The sequence below is a fragment of the Cricetulus griseus genome, chromosome 3 (genome assembly GCF_003668045.3).
Source record: "Cricetulus griseus strain 17A/GY chromosome 3, alternate assembly CriGri-PICRH-1.0, whole genome shotgun sequence".
In the NCBI taxonomy this organism is placed as follows: Eukaryota; Metazoa; Chordata; class Mammalia; order Rodentia; family Cricetidae; genus Cricetulus; species Cricetulus griseus.
In genome coordinates, this window is record NC_048596.1 from 186586007 (window position 1) to 186600293 (window position 14287).

General features: G+C 41.5%; 1 protein-coding gene across 1 annotated transcript; it reads left to right on the forward strand.

Moving 5' to 3' along the window:
- The first annotated feature begins 1292 nt into the window (after window positions 1–1292).
- Cmtr2 (cap methyltransferase 2) lies at window positions 1293–8621 on the forward strand. The gene is made up of 2 exons (XM_027405994.2): window positions 1293–1440; window positions 4978–8621. Exon 2 carries the CDS (start codon window positions 4997–4999, stop codon window positions 7298–7300), a length of 2304 nt encoding a protein of 767 aa, XP_027261795.1. The 5' UTR covers window positions 1293–1440; window positions 4978–4996; the 3' UTR covers window positions 7301–8621.
- Window positions 8622–14287: the final 5666 nt, after the last annotated feature.

Below are 14287 nucleotides of genomic sequence, written 5' to 3' on the forward strand. Positions count from 1 at the left end.
GGACATTTGTGTCAACACATGCTCCCCAAGTCTCAGAGATCATCTCAGAAGAGGGGGTGAAAAGATTATAAGAGCTGAAGCATGGGGAGCAGGGCTGTGAAATGCTGTCCTAGAAACATGACGTGGCTGTGACACTTAGGAACTCATGGCAGCTGTGGTTGTCAACACAGGGCCTGTACAAGGTCAAGCCAGTTAAAAATTCCAACATGGAGCAGGATGGGGTAGAGATGAGCCTCCCCAGGACCCATCCCTGGCTGAGGACCTATGTGGCGAAAGGAGGGTCACTGTTCTTCGGGAATGTAGATACCGGTAGGTTTCAAATGTGCCAGTTGTTAGGATATACCTAGAGCAAAAATCTAACACCAGCGGATGATCCATGCCCATGCTCATATGGGTTCCATTAACTGGACTCAGTGGGTTAAAAAATAAATAATTATAAAAGGAGGAGATGAAGCTGGAAGATGTGATGGAGGATCCTAGGGAGAATTGTGGGGGGAGGGGGGTAAGGGGTGGGTATGATTAAGGATATGTTGTATACATGCATAAAATTTTCAAAAAGTTCAAAATTATCAATACCATTTTTTAGAAAGCTGAAGAACATTCATGAGTAAAAACTTCACCATACCTCAAAACATAGAAATATAAAGAAAAACGTGTTTCCGTTGCTATGGAAGTGCTGAAATAAGGCCTGGGGAGATGGCTCAGTTGGTAGTATTTGCCCTTTAAGCAAGAAGACCTGCGTTCCACCCCAGTGTACACACCCTTCCCATCCTAGAACTCTCTATGTAGACCAAGGTGGCCTCGAACTCAGAGATCTGCCTGCCTCTGGCTCATGAGAGCTGGTATTAACGGCTTGAGCTTCAACACCAGGTGGTTTGTTTCTATTTTTTTTTATTGCGTTATCAATATGTAAACACATTATTTAAGCGATGATGCCGACTCGCCGGTTCGTTTGTTTTGCCTTTGAACTGGCTATCTTTTGAGTTCCAATTCAATGTAGGAACTAGCCTGTGCCCTCACACGGGATGAACCCTAGGGTTCCGAAGCCCAGCTCCGTTGCCATGGCGACCGGCGGAGCGCAGTGTTTCTCAGCACCAGAGCTTAGCTCCTCAAGAGTTGCGGTCCTGAGTGACGCCACCATCCTGGAGAGCGCCTGCGCAGTGTGGCTGTCAAGGCTTGCAGCAGGTGGGGCGTGGCCTGGAGGAGACTCTGGATGCAGCTGCGCGTGCGCGCGTCCGGGCAGCGTTCCCGGCACGCCCTCTCCCTTGTCCGTGACTCCGGTTGCGGCTAGCGTACAAGAGACGCCACCCCCGGAAGCTGTTCCCGGGAGCGGAAGTGGAGGATGGGTTGGAGGCGTGGGGATCGCGCGTGAAGTGTGGCTGGTTCCAGACCATGCGGCTCTGGTGGGCGTGAGCTGAGTAATGCGTACCCGGCTTCTCGGTGAGTGACAGTCGGCGATGGTTCACGGCGGGGCTGCTCCAGTCGGGGTCGGGGTCAGGGGACCCCCTCCCACTAGAGCAAGTGAGCAGTGTTTTTGCTTCCTCGCAGGAGTTGGCGGGAACACTGATTAACAATGTCTGATGCTGGTTTAGAGCTAACAGCTGTTGAGAAGTTAACGACTTGGTGCTGGGCTCCACGAATCTTACAAGTACTTTCTTTGTGCCTTTGAACAGGAAGCGACTTGATTTGTTTATGGAGTTTGCAATGTGATATTGATCACCTCACACAATTAAGATGACACAAATGCCACTCCATCAAGTGCTTAGTGAAAGGCACCGAGGGTCACATACTGGGAAATCTACATGTGCACTTTGGAAACGACATGCTTTTAATTTAAAAAGTCACTTTTTTTTTTAAAAGTCGTGCTTTGAAGTGCTGGAGTGAAGTTGAAATGCATTATTCCGCTCACAGCTGTGTCTTTTGGGCCAAGTGGTAATGGTCGTTCGTTTGTCTGGTTAGTACTTGTGTGCTTCGCTATCCACTAGCCACTGTTGGAACCTCTTGGGGGTTCCAACATGTAAGAAAGCAAAATAAAGATTGCTGTCCACAGAGCTTACATTCTAGTCTGGGGAGGACAAATCATAAACAGAAAATATGGAATAAATTAGTGGTAAATTAGAATGCCATGGAAGAAAGCAAGGTAAGGGACATTGGGAGCACAAGACACAATTTAAAAATAAGTATGTTACGGTAGGCTTCACAGAGCAAATTGCCTTTGAGCAAGTAATAGCAGGAGCTGAGGGAATTACCTATGTATAGATGCTTGGGGAAGTAAAGCCCAGATAGAGAATGCCTCTTAGTATTGGGCAAAGTGTTTCAACGTGGAGTGTGCCTGGGTCTTCTGTGAATAGCAGCAGGGAAGGCTTGTGTGACTGGGGTACAATGAGCAAGGGGAAGTGATGTTTAGAACTAGCTGACACGAAGGGTACAGTCAGGAATAGTGGGGTGTTTGAATCCCACTAGTTGTTTGCAAATGAAGATAATTACCTACTTAATTTCGGTAAGATTTCACAGCTTAACCACGGCCACTAATTAGTATGTAAAGTTAATGACTGAAAGTAGACGTTTTTCAAAATAGAATATTTGAGATCTAAATGTAGCTGCAGTTCCCAGTAAGCACAGTGAATCAAGACAGATGAGCTTATTGTAATTAATTTTTATTTACTCTTAGGGTTTTTGTGCATACAGAATTACCCTATTTTTGTCTATCTTCAGATTCTAAAGCAGTTCTCAGCCTGTGGGTCAGGGCACACCTCAGATATCCTTCCTTAACAGATATTTACATTGTGACTCATAATAGTAGCAAAATTACAGTTATGAAGTAGCAACAGAATAATTTTATGGCTGGGGATCAACTCTATTAAAAGGTCACAGAATTAGGAAAGTTGAGAACCACCGAAAACTTTTCTAGATGCAGTTTCTAACTGTTAGATGATGTTGATGAAAGTTTGTGCTTGTTTATCTCTACTTACGTGTGACTTGTAAATAGTTGTGGCAAACAAGATGACTAAAAAGATGCCTTGTCACTCTCGGGGGCTTACAGCCTGGTAGACCAAATGAATACAGGACCAAATACAGGTTGGAAGGGGGTTGGAAGGTTTGCTGAAAGGACAGGACTGAGGGAACACTGGTGTCAAGTCACAGGTGTAGTCATAGCTTATCTTTATCTCTCATTTTAGACTGCTTTTAGGTTCATTTTGCTTAGCATGCAAAGAAATGGGCCTGACTCATAATTTTCATCCTCAAATGTTTGCTTTTTTGTGGGATGATGATTTAGTTGTCATTTTTTTATGTCTAACGAATTTTGAGATAAACAAAAACATTTATTGAATGCAAGAGCATTGGATGAACCAAAGCACCTGTCAATTCACTGAACAAGTGACACAGGTAACATGCAACATGCAATGCTGGATTTTAAGAGCTTTCTCAACAGTGTTGTTAAGATTAAGAAATGCGTCTTTTTCTTAGCCTTTTCCTTTCAACGAGATAGATGTTTCTGGTTTCCTGGGCAATAGGGTTTTTGTTAGGTTTTTTTTTTTTTTTTTTTTTTAAACATTAATTTAGTGTGTGTGTGAAAACATGGAGATTGGACGACAACTTGCAGGAGTCCAGTCTTTCCTTGCACCATGTGGGTTTGCAGATTGAACTCTTGGGGAGTCAGAAGCTTGGAAAGCTTCTCTACCTACTGAGCCATCTCATCACCCTGCAAGGTAGCATTGCAATCCAGAGTATAGAATGGCTGCAGTTAGATTCAGTACAAATTTTTCTTTCGTTGTAAAATTCTGCTTTTGACATCAATTAAGTTTTAGTGAAAGAAGTAATCAGATTGTATAGTGTATGCAAGGGGCTGTCTGACAAAGCATATGGGAGACAGGATTCCCAGAAAAATATTGGGCAGTTTAGCATCATTAGGAAGGCCAACCAGTACAATTTAGTTTACAAACAGTGTAATGAATGCCTCGGTTAGCTTTACAATGCTGTGAGAAAAACCTGGGTTAAAACAATTTACTAGGAAAAGGGGCTTATTTTGGCTTACGGTTTCAGAAGTTTCAGTTGGTCCTGTGGTGAGGCAGGACATGGTGGATAGTACATGGAGGGCTATTGACCTCATGGCAGCCAGGAAGCAAAGAGGAAGGGGCCAGAGTCCCAATAGCTGTTCATTAACTTAGCTTCCTTCCCTTGGCTCTGCCTCTCAAAGTTTCTCCCACCTCCAAGTGACAACATGCACTGGGAACCAAACCTTTCACACCAGGGTCTTTGGGCAACATTTCAGATCCAAATTATAACTAGGGATGGCAGTTGATGGTTTACATTGATGATTAGTATCACCAAGGCACCAGTCTCAGGGAAATGTGGACAGAAGTGTAAAAGCACCCCTTGTGGGTGAGTAAGTCACTGACAGCAGAGAGGCTTGGCCAGTCCAGGCTCGGGTGCAGGAGACACCCATCCTGGAAGGAAGGTGGGTATGAAGGGGAGTCAAAATGCTAAAAGGCCCCATTGTGTTAGAACTTGATTTGAGGTCATGTTTGAGGATGAAGCTGAAATGTGTATATATGTTTAGAGCTACATGTGTGGTGTCTAAGCTGAGGACAGAGCTTTGGGGAGGAGCTGGGTGAGTTGCTATGGCAACAGCTGCCACTCACTGCTAGTCTCTGTTGTGTGCCACCTCTTAAAAAAAAAAATGAAAGGAAAGACCAGGTTTTTTTTTTTTTTTTAATAAGAAAAAAAATTGAATCCCAGAATAAAACTGAATTTTTCAGGACATTGGTTAAACTGGAAAGAGAAGAGCTGGAATTTGAGCCCAGGATTGTTGGTTATCTAGGCCTTTTCCCTTTATTTCACATTGCTTCGCTAAACTTATAACTGCTGACATCAGCCTTCACATTGTACTGGGTTTGTTGAAGTGTAATCAGATTTACTCTGATGCTGTTTCACTCACTATAAGTTGAGTCATGTAACTTTGTCTTCTCTTCCCAGATTTTAACTTGGTTTGAAAATGAGTAAGCGCAGAAAGCTGCCAGTTCAGCAATCAGCAAGTTCTGAGACCTTCAGCCCAGATGTTGTCACTGACGTGTTTGAGCTCTTCGCCAAGAACTTTTCATACTGTAAGCCACTTAATAATGAGTGGCAATTACCAGCACCCACTGAGGTTTTCACCTGTGACCACACAGAGTTCAGTGTCTTTCTGGACTTGAAGAGCTCCCTGAATGAAGTGAAAAACCTCCTGAGTGATAAGAGGCTGGACGAGTGGCATGAGCACACTGCTTTCACCAACAAGGCGGGAAAAATCACGTCTCACGTGAAAAAGGCTGTCAATGCAGAGCTTTGCACTCAAGCCTGGTGCAAATTCCAGGAGATTCTGTGCAGTTTTCCACTTATTCCTCAGGAAGCTTTTCAGAATGGAAAACTGAATTCTCTGCACCTCTGTGAAGCCCCAGGAGCTTTCATATGTAGTCTCAATCATTACTTAAAATCCCACCGGTTCCCCTGTGAGTGGAGTTGGGTAGCTAACACCCTGAATCCATACCATGAAGCAAATGACAATCTTAGGATGATCATGGATGACCGGCTGATCGCAAACACCTTGCACCATTGGTACTTTGGCCCAGATAATACTGGTGATATCATGACCTTGAAATACCTGACTGGACTTGAGGATTTCCTCAGCAGCATGTCTACTGTCCACTTGGTCACTGCTGATGGAAGTTTTGACTGCCAGGGAAACCCAGGTGAACAGGAGGCATTAGTCTCTTCTTTGCATTACTGTGAAGTTGTCACTGCTCTGACCACCCTTGGAAACGGTGGCTCTTTTGTTCTAAAGATGTTTACGTTGTTTGAACATTGTTCTGTAAACCTCATGTACCTGCTAAATTGTTCCTTTGACCAAGTCCATGTTTTCAAACCTGCCACTAGCAAGGCAGGAAACTCAGAAGTTTATGTGGTGTGTCTCCTCTATAAAGGAAGAGAGGCTGTCCGCCCTTTGTTATCTAGGATGGTGTTGAATTTTGGGACTGAAATGACCAGGAAAGCACTCTTTCCCCATCATGTTCTCCCCAAATCTTTTCTTGAGCGACATGAAGAGTGCTGTACATTCTTTCATAGATACCAGTTAGAGACGATTTCTGAGAACATTCGTCTATTTGAGTGCATGGGAAAAGGGGAGCAAGAGAAATTGAATAATTTAAGGGATTGTGCTGCACAATATTTTATGCAAAAATTTCAACTGAAGCCTCTTTCTAGAAATCACTGGCTTGTTAAAAAATCCAATATTGGTTGTAGTACAAACACAAAATGGTTTGGACAGAGGAACAAGTATTTTAAAACCTATAATGAACGCAAGATTCTAGAAAACCTTTCGTGGAAAGATAAAGTAGCCAAAGGATACTTCAATAGTTGGGCAGAGGAACATGCTGTGTATCATCCTGGGCAAAATTCCCTCTTAGAGGGGACAACTTCCGATCTTGAGTGCCACTTATGGCATATTTTAGAAGGAAAGAAACTGCCGAAGGTCAAGTGTTCTCCTTTCTGTGATGGTGAAATTTTAAAGACTCTTAATGAAGCCGTTGAAAAGTCCTTGGGGGAAGCTTTGAGTTTGGATTCCAAGTTCAGGCCCAAGCAGCAATACTACTGTTGTCACATTTTTTCAGAAGAATTGATATTATCCGAGTTGTTTAGTCTTACCAAGTGCCTACAGGGTGAGCAATTTGTAGAACCCAGCAACCCAATAAAGTGCCTGCTTGTGGGTTCATCGATTGTCTGTGATTTCAAAGTGCACACACGGATGGAAGTCCAGCTGCTGGAATCCATTGAACTCATAACCTTCAGCTGTTCACTGCTTCATGATGGTGACCCAACATACCAGCATTTGTTTTTGGATTGCCTTCTACACTCGCTGAAGCAACTTCAAACAGGAGATGTAATGATTTTGCCTGTACTTTCTTGCTTAACAAGATTTATGGCTGGCTTGATCTTTGTTCTCCACAGCTGTTTTAGATTTGTCACATTTTCTTGTCCCACGTCCTCTGAGCCCCTCAGGACCTGTGCAGTCCTTCTGTGCATTGGTTATCAGAACCTGCCAAATCCAGTTTTCCAGTATCTGCAGAGTGTTAATGAGTTGGTGAGCACTTTGCTCCATTCTCAGGCACCCCAGCAGGTTTTGCAGTTTGTGCCAATGGAGGTGCTCCTTCAGGGGACACTGCTTGACTTTTTGTGGGATTTGAATGCTGCCATTGCTAAAAGGCATTTGCATTTGATTATTCAAGGAGAGAGAGACAAAGTCATCAGCAGCCTTGAGTTATAAAATTGAGCATGTCCCTGTTGAGATTTATTTTTGTGACTTAGTTTCTGCCTTCATTTCACCTGCCCTCTCTATTTAATACCTTTCATTTTGGAGAAATGCCAGTTTTTTGTATCAAAGGACATTAATTATGGAAAGTCATAGCTTGTTCTCATCTGAAGGATATATGTACTAATAGGCACAGAGTTCTTATGGTAGGAACCGTGCACGGGTGGTATTCAGCCTGTAATCTTGTGACATCAGTATGTGCTTGGGGTGTCAACACACCTCCTGCGCAGTGGAGTTGGTCTCATTTATCTGTTGAAGATTTGCACTTGTTTTTCTTTATTCAGACTTTTCCCCCAACCAGTTTCTCTCATAGGCTAACGCTGTTAATGATTGTTAGAAGTCATTCATAAAAGAAGTGAGTGGCATCACCTCCTGGGCATCACTATTTACTTGGGAGCAGTTGACTCACATGTCATGATGGATTTCAGGGATCTTTCTAACAGATTTCTTGGTATGTGCCATTCATTGCCTTTAGATCAGTGGCTTGATTTTCTTTTGATTGGAGTGAAACTAGTGTGCTCTTGAGTGACTATTTCACTAGCTGTAATATCCAACTAATAAGACAGCTTTAAGCCAAAGCCACAGGTCATTGTACAGTGGGAAATTATGTCTGATATTTTATCATGAAAAGCTTCTTTCAGCAATCTTGGCATTGTTTATTTGTTTGTTTTTGTTTGTTGAGACAGGGCATCTCTGTGTAGCTTTGTACATCAGGCTGGCCTGAAACTCACAGAGATCTGCCTGCCTCTGCCTCCTGAGTGCTGGGATTAAAGGTGTGAGTCACCATCACCCAGCCAATCTTGGCGTTTTTAATGTCCAGTAAGCAATGAATGGAAAGATGATTGAGTTTTAAGGCTTTGTGTATAGTTATGTCTTGTGGGTTATGTAGGAGTGTGGTGATCATAGTGAATACTGAGGAAAAGTAACACTTTCAGAATGACAGGTTAACAAATTTTTAATCTTTGCTAATTTTTAGTTTGAAAATGGCAGGCACTTTACTGAGATTATCCATGAAATGGTTATTTTATCAATTACATTTGATTTTGAGTTATATATATTTAATAATATAATGAACTTATCTGGCAACCTGTTAATTAATTCTTTGTTACTTTGAAGTTCTATGAAGTAGATAATTACATCTTGCATGAATTTTTAGTTATTTTTTATTACCTAAAAATGGAAATACTCTGTGATATATTTGGTTAATACATTTTTCATATTCTTTGCTATTTTTGAGTTCTATTATAATTCACAAATAAAGTCTTAAGCAGACAAATTTTGTGTTCATTTCATTAAAAAATAAGGGAAGTTAAAAATGAAAGTTGGAAACTTCTTGGAGCCTATCCTGGCACTCGCTCTGGAGACCAGGCTGGCCTCGAACTCACAGAGATCTGCCTGCCTCTGCCTCCCAAGTGCTGGGATTAAAGGCGTGTGCCACCAATGCCTGGCCGAAAGTGGGAAACTTCTAAGGAAGGTTTGACTGGGAGTTAATGTTCCATTTCCTTTTATTTGTATTCATGAAAATTTATTCCCTCAATATTATATTTATGGGAAATCTTTAGGAGAGAATTTGTTCACTTTAGGGGTTGGGGTAGAGAGGAGCATGGCCTGGCAGTGAAAGTCTAAGATTGTTTCTTTCTGAAGGAACCTCAATTCCTACTAGTGACTTGATGAAAGTGATTTGGTTAGTCACAGTCTAATAGCAAATTGGTTACCAGGAGAGAAACTGCTCTTGGGAACTGTTTTGCTGCCTCGTTAGTAATATTGGGGTTTACTTTTACTTATTTAAACCACTTAATTAGGATATAGTTGGATGTTTGAGTTTAGGTAGTAATAGTAAAACTTGCTTTGCTTTTTTATTATTTTAAGTGTGTTTGTGTGTTAGTCCCTAAAACTCTTAAGACCTTCAAAGATTGAATATTTAAAAATAATAATCTGTATTAGAATACAGAACATTTGAATATATTGAAATAGTCTCTTATAATTTTTAGCATGATGTGTGTGTGTGGGGGGGGGCGTGTTGAAGGAGAATGTCTCCCATAGGCTCTGGCAATACTTCATTCCTAGAGAGTGGTGCTGTTTGGGGAGATCTAGGAGACATGGCCTTGCTAGAGAAAGGTTGTCATTGGGGGGTGGGCTCGTAGGTTTCAATGAGCAATTCCCAATTTGCTCTCTGCTTCCTGCTTGCTGTAGCTTGAGGCTCCAACCACCATGTTTGCTTGCTTGCTGCCCCGCTTACCTGCTGTGATGGTGCTGGACATTTACCCTTCTGGAACTGTAAGCTCAAATAAACTCCCTGACAATCATCCTTAAATTTTGGGAGTTGGGTGGGAGAGAAAGACCAAAGAGATGGCTGTGTTGGTGAAGTGCTTCCTTAGCCAGCATGACCAGGTTTGACTCCCAGAACCCATATTAAAAGGTGGATATGTGGCACATGCTTATAGTCCTAGCACTGGAGAGGTAGAGTCCGGTGAATCTCTGGGGCTTGCTGGCCAGTCATCCTAGCCTACCAGGTGAGCTCCCAGGCCAGTAAGAAAGAGACCCTGTTTCAAAAAGAATAAGATGGACAGCTCCTAAGAAATGATGTTTGAAATTGTCTGGCCTGCATCATCATGAGTATGTACACACTGTTGTTTGAAGAAATCTGTATTTATTTTTTCTTATATAGTTAACTTAAAGACTCAATCATTTGCTAATAGACTTCCCTATTTCTTTCAACTGATTTTAACTGTAGAACTAATTATATAAAAAAAAGAAAAAATTCAATACTGAGATGAGAGTTAAGTGGAGACTGAGGCAGAATTACTACCACAAGTTTGAGGACAGTCAGACTGGGCTACAGAGAAAGACCTTTTTTTTTTTTTTTTTTTTTTTCTTTTTCTTTTTTTTTGTTTGACAGGGTTTCTCTGGAACTTACTCTAGACCAGGCTGGCTTCGAATTCACAGAAATCTACCTGCTTCTGCCTCCCTAGTGCTGGGATTAAAGGCATGCTCCACCACTGCCCGGTGGAAGACATTATGTTAATAAAGCAAAACAAAAATATTTCAAAGCCATTCCAAATTAAAAAGAAGTTTCTATTGGGATAGTAAATATTTTTAATTTTTTAAAAAAGCCTGATACTCAATATAGATAACTCATGTATTAATAGTTTTATTTTAAGATACAATTCATAAATTAACATGAAATGAATTAGTTTGCATTTTGAACTTTTAATGTGTGTTTCTTATCCTCTTGTTATTATATCCCATTAACATTTATTTTTATTTTAGCCAGTACAGAAAGTGAAAATTACACTACCATAATTTAGAGCTGTGCCTCTGTAGACCATGGGCACATGAGGATACAGGTGTTGTTTATCAGAAGGTTTAGAAAGTCCAAGAACTGTACGTGAAGACAACATGGTGAACATTTCATTGTACTCAACTGCAAATGTTAAAGTCCACCTGGCCCTGTTCACTTGTAGATTATACTCTCATAAACTGTTGCCATGATGTTTCAGTAATTTTCTTGAAGTCTCGATCATTGTCTTTTCCCAGAGTATTTAAAGACCAATGAAGTATAATACTTCATTCATTTAGGCCAAGTGTAACACTCTTATTGGTTATTAGTATTATTTAATATTCAATATTTTAAATTTATGACTTAAATTTTCTGTGCTTTCAAGAAAACAGTGTATTATCATTGTTTTTTTCTTTCAGATTTTTTTATTTAAATTAGAAACAAGATTGTTTTACATGACAATCCCAGTTCCCTTCTCCCTCCTGTCCTCCTCTACCACCCCGCCCCCAACTAAAACCCTACCTATCACATACCCTTTCTGCTCCCCCTGTATGGTGAGGCCTACCATAGGGTGTCATCAGAGTCTATCATGTCCTTTGGGATAGGGCCTAGGCCTACCCCCGTGTGTCTTGGCTCAGGGAGTATTCCTCTATGTGGAATGGGCTTCCAAAGTCCACACCTATGCTTGGGATAAGTACTGAACTACTACAGGAGGTCCCGTAGATTTCAGAGGTTTCCTCAATGAAATCCATGTTCCTGGGGTCTGGTTCAGTCCCATGCTGGTATCCCAGCTATCAGTCTGGGGAGCAAGAATTCCCCGATGTTCAGGTCAGCTGTTTCTGTGGGTTTCACCAGCCTGGTCTGGACCCCTTTGCTCTTCATTCGTCCTTCTCTGCATTTGGATTCCAATTCAGTTCAGTGATTAGTTGTGGGTGTCTGCTTCTACCTCCACCAGCTGCTGGATGAGGGCTATCGGGTGGCATATAAGTCAGTCATCAATCTCATTATCAGGGGAGGGCATTTAAGGTAGCCTCTCCTCTGTTGCTTAGATTGTTAGCTGGTGTCATCTTTGTAGATCTCCAGACATTTCCCTAGTGCCTGATTTCTCTGTAAACCTAAAATGTCTCCCTCTTGTATCTCCATTCTTGTTTTCTTCTATTCTTTGCCTGACTCAACCTTTCTGCTCCCTCATGTCCTCTGCATCCCTCCTCTTTTTCCCTTCATCATTGTTTTTAAGTTATCTAGGGACATAGAGACAATTATATACTAGGTATGTTTTTATCAATTACAACTATTACTCTTGATGTTTAAGTGGTCCATTTTAAATCAATTACATGGTTATTCTTTTTTAAAAGAGTTACTTATTTTTCTCTATATGAGTTTACCCACATGTATGTATGTGTACCGTGTATATGCCTGGTACCAACAGAGGCCAGAGGGAGGCATCAGATCTCCTGGAACTGGAGTTAGGGATGGTTGTGAGCCTGTATGTAGGGTGCTGGGAACTGAACCCAGGTCCTCTGCAAGAGCAGCAGGTACTTTTAACTGCTGAGCTATTTCACCAGCCCCTATAATTTTTGATGCCCAAATAGCCCAATTTTGGTTTGGGGTATAAAGGAAGGGCTTCTCTACTTTCAAAATAAAATACAATGATAGCATTATTAATTTTGCAAACCCTTTCCATTGTGATAGGAGACAGCTAGCCTTTCATCTGACACCATATTGCATCTGTTACAATACATTGTTTTGGTTGAAATACTTAGGAAAACTGTCCTTGGGACTCGGGGGATGGCACAGTATGCAGTCATAAGGACTTTAATTTCATCTTCAAAATTCACTTAAAATTCCTGTCCCATAGTTTAGCAGGCTTTTTTGAACTGCCAACCCCCAAATCATGACATGGAGACTTAACTATTCATTATGAAAGGTCAGCCTTAACTTAGGCTTGTTCCTATAACTTATAAACTAACCCATATTTTAAAATCTTTTTTTTTAAATGACTTAGTTACCTTTACTCTGTACTGCCATTTTGCTTCTTCTGTGTCTAGCTGGCAACCCCTACTTTCTTCTCAGAGCTCCCTCTCTCCCCTCAGAAGTCCTGCCTAACCTCTTCTAATGGCCATTCCACTCTTTATTACCCAATCACAGTAACACAGTCACACAATGTGAAGGATATTCCACAGCACCAAAGTGCTTGTAATTGCAGCACTGGGAGGAAGAGTTTGTTTGTATGTATATATCCTCCCTAAATTGTCCAAGTTTTCCTTGAGCTTTTGATCTCCTTACCTCAGAGCTCGCTCGTGCACACACACACACACACACACACACACACACCCCAGTAGCTGGGATTACAGGCTTGTCCCAGCAGATCAGGTTAGGAGTAAAGTCATCATAGATAGTCTTTGCTACATCAAAACTTCCCTACCATCGGTATTTGTTGAAGTGAATCTTTGGTACTTAAAGATGTTTTTCATTCTAATATTCTGAAATCCATTTGTCTATGTCATAGTTGGGATGGATCATTTACCCATGTGATTTTATTTTTAAACTGAAAATACTGGTTTACTGAATGAGGCGGATCTCATAAATGTTGACATATTTAATTTCACAGTATCAAAATTTCCTTCTTCAAACAGTCACCACTGATCTCATCAGAAAGTCTACATAGTGCTCTAGGATGGCTAACATTATTTTTCTAAGACTCTCGTTATCGTGGCAACCAGTGCTGACAGTTTCTTTTAAATGATGGCTTACTTGATCCATTTTTGAGGGAGTGTCTGCCAGCACTTGCTGAGGAGAGACAGTTGTCTGTATTCTGAGAATGCATAACTTTGGGCTGAGGAGATGCTCAGTCATAAAAGGCTTGCTGTGCGAACTGAGGGCCTGAGTTCTAAATCCGGCACACCAGGAATGCTAAAGATGTGCCATCCAAAGTCGAGATTTAATGAAGGTGGGGCCAGGGGTGTAGCTCAGGACTTAATAACTTTAAAAAATTTTGTCCAGGGCATTTTTGAGTAAAATGCCCACCCCCATGAGTACATGCTGAGACATCAGCTGTTTTGCCTACTCCAGGTTTGACCATTGACTTGTGAGATGAAACAATATCTAAAGTCTTGGTGCTACCATAAAAATATACAGACCTTGAAAGAGTCCCTGATCTTACTAATTAAGGACTGCTGCTCTGGAGTTTCCCTGCTGTGCCAGCTACTGGAAAATTCTCCCTGCCCCACTTCCTTCTCCTCCTCTCCCCCTTACCTCCCCTCTTTCCCGTGCTCTGAAGTGACTTAGTCTTCCCATCATCCAATCTTTGAAGGTTTGGTGAAAACATGAACACATCCCAGTGTGCTGCGCTCTGCAGGAAGTGGTCTCTTACCTAGGAAGTCCTCCCTAGACCTCTCCGGAGGCTTTGTCTCTTTAGAACGTTGGCCTTCTTGATGTCAGTGTTGGCAGATAGCCCTAGAATCTTTATTGGATGTGGACTTTCAATATTCCTGTTCATGGAACTTTGTGATACCATCTCGTTGATTTGAATATATTTCTGTATTTTAAGTGTGTATCTGTGGTTCTCCCTATCTTTAAAAACTGAACTGTTTTGACTATGGCACTAAATTTTCAGTGACTTTTATTTTCACTAGTCCCTATTATTAACTCTTGTTCTCTTT

Excerpts from the sequence above, each read along its gene's own strand:
- Cmtr2 (XM_027405994.2), top strand. The coding sequence starts at position 4,997 with ATGAGTAAGCGCAGAAAGCTGCCAGTTCAGCAATCAGCAAGTTCTGAG.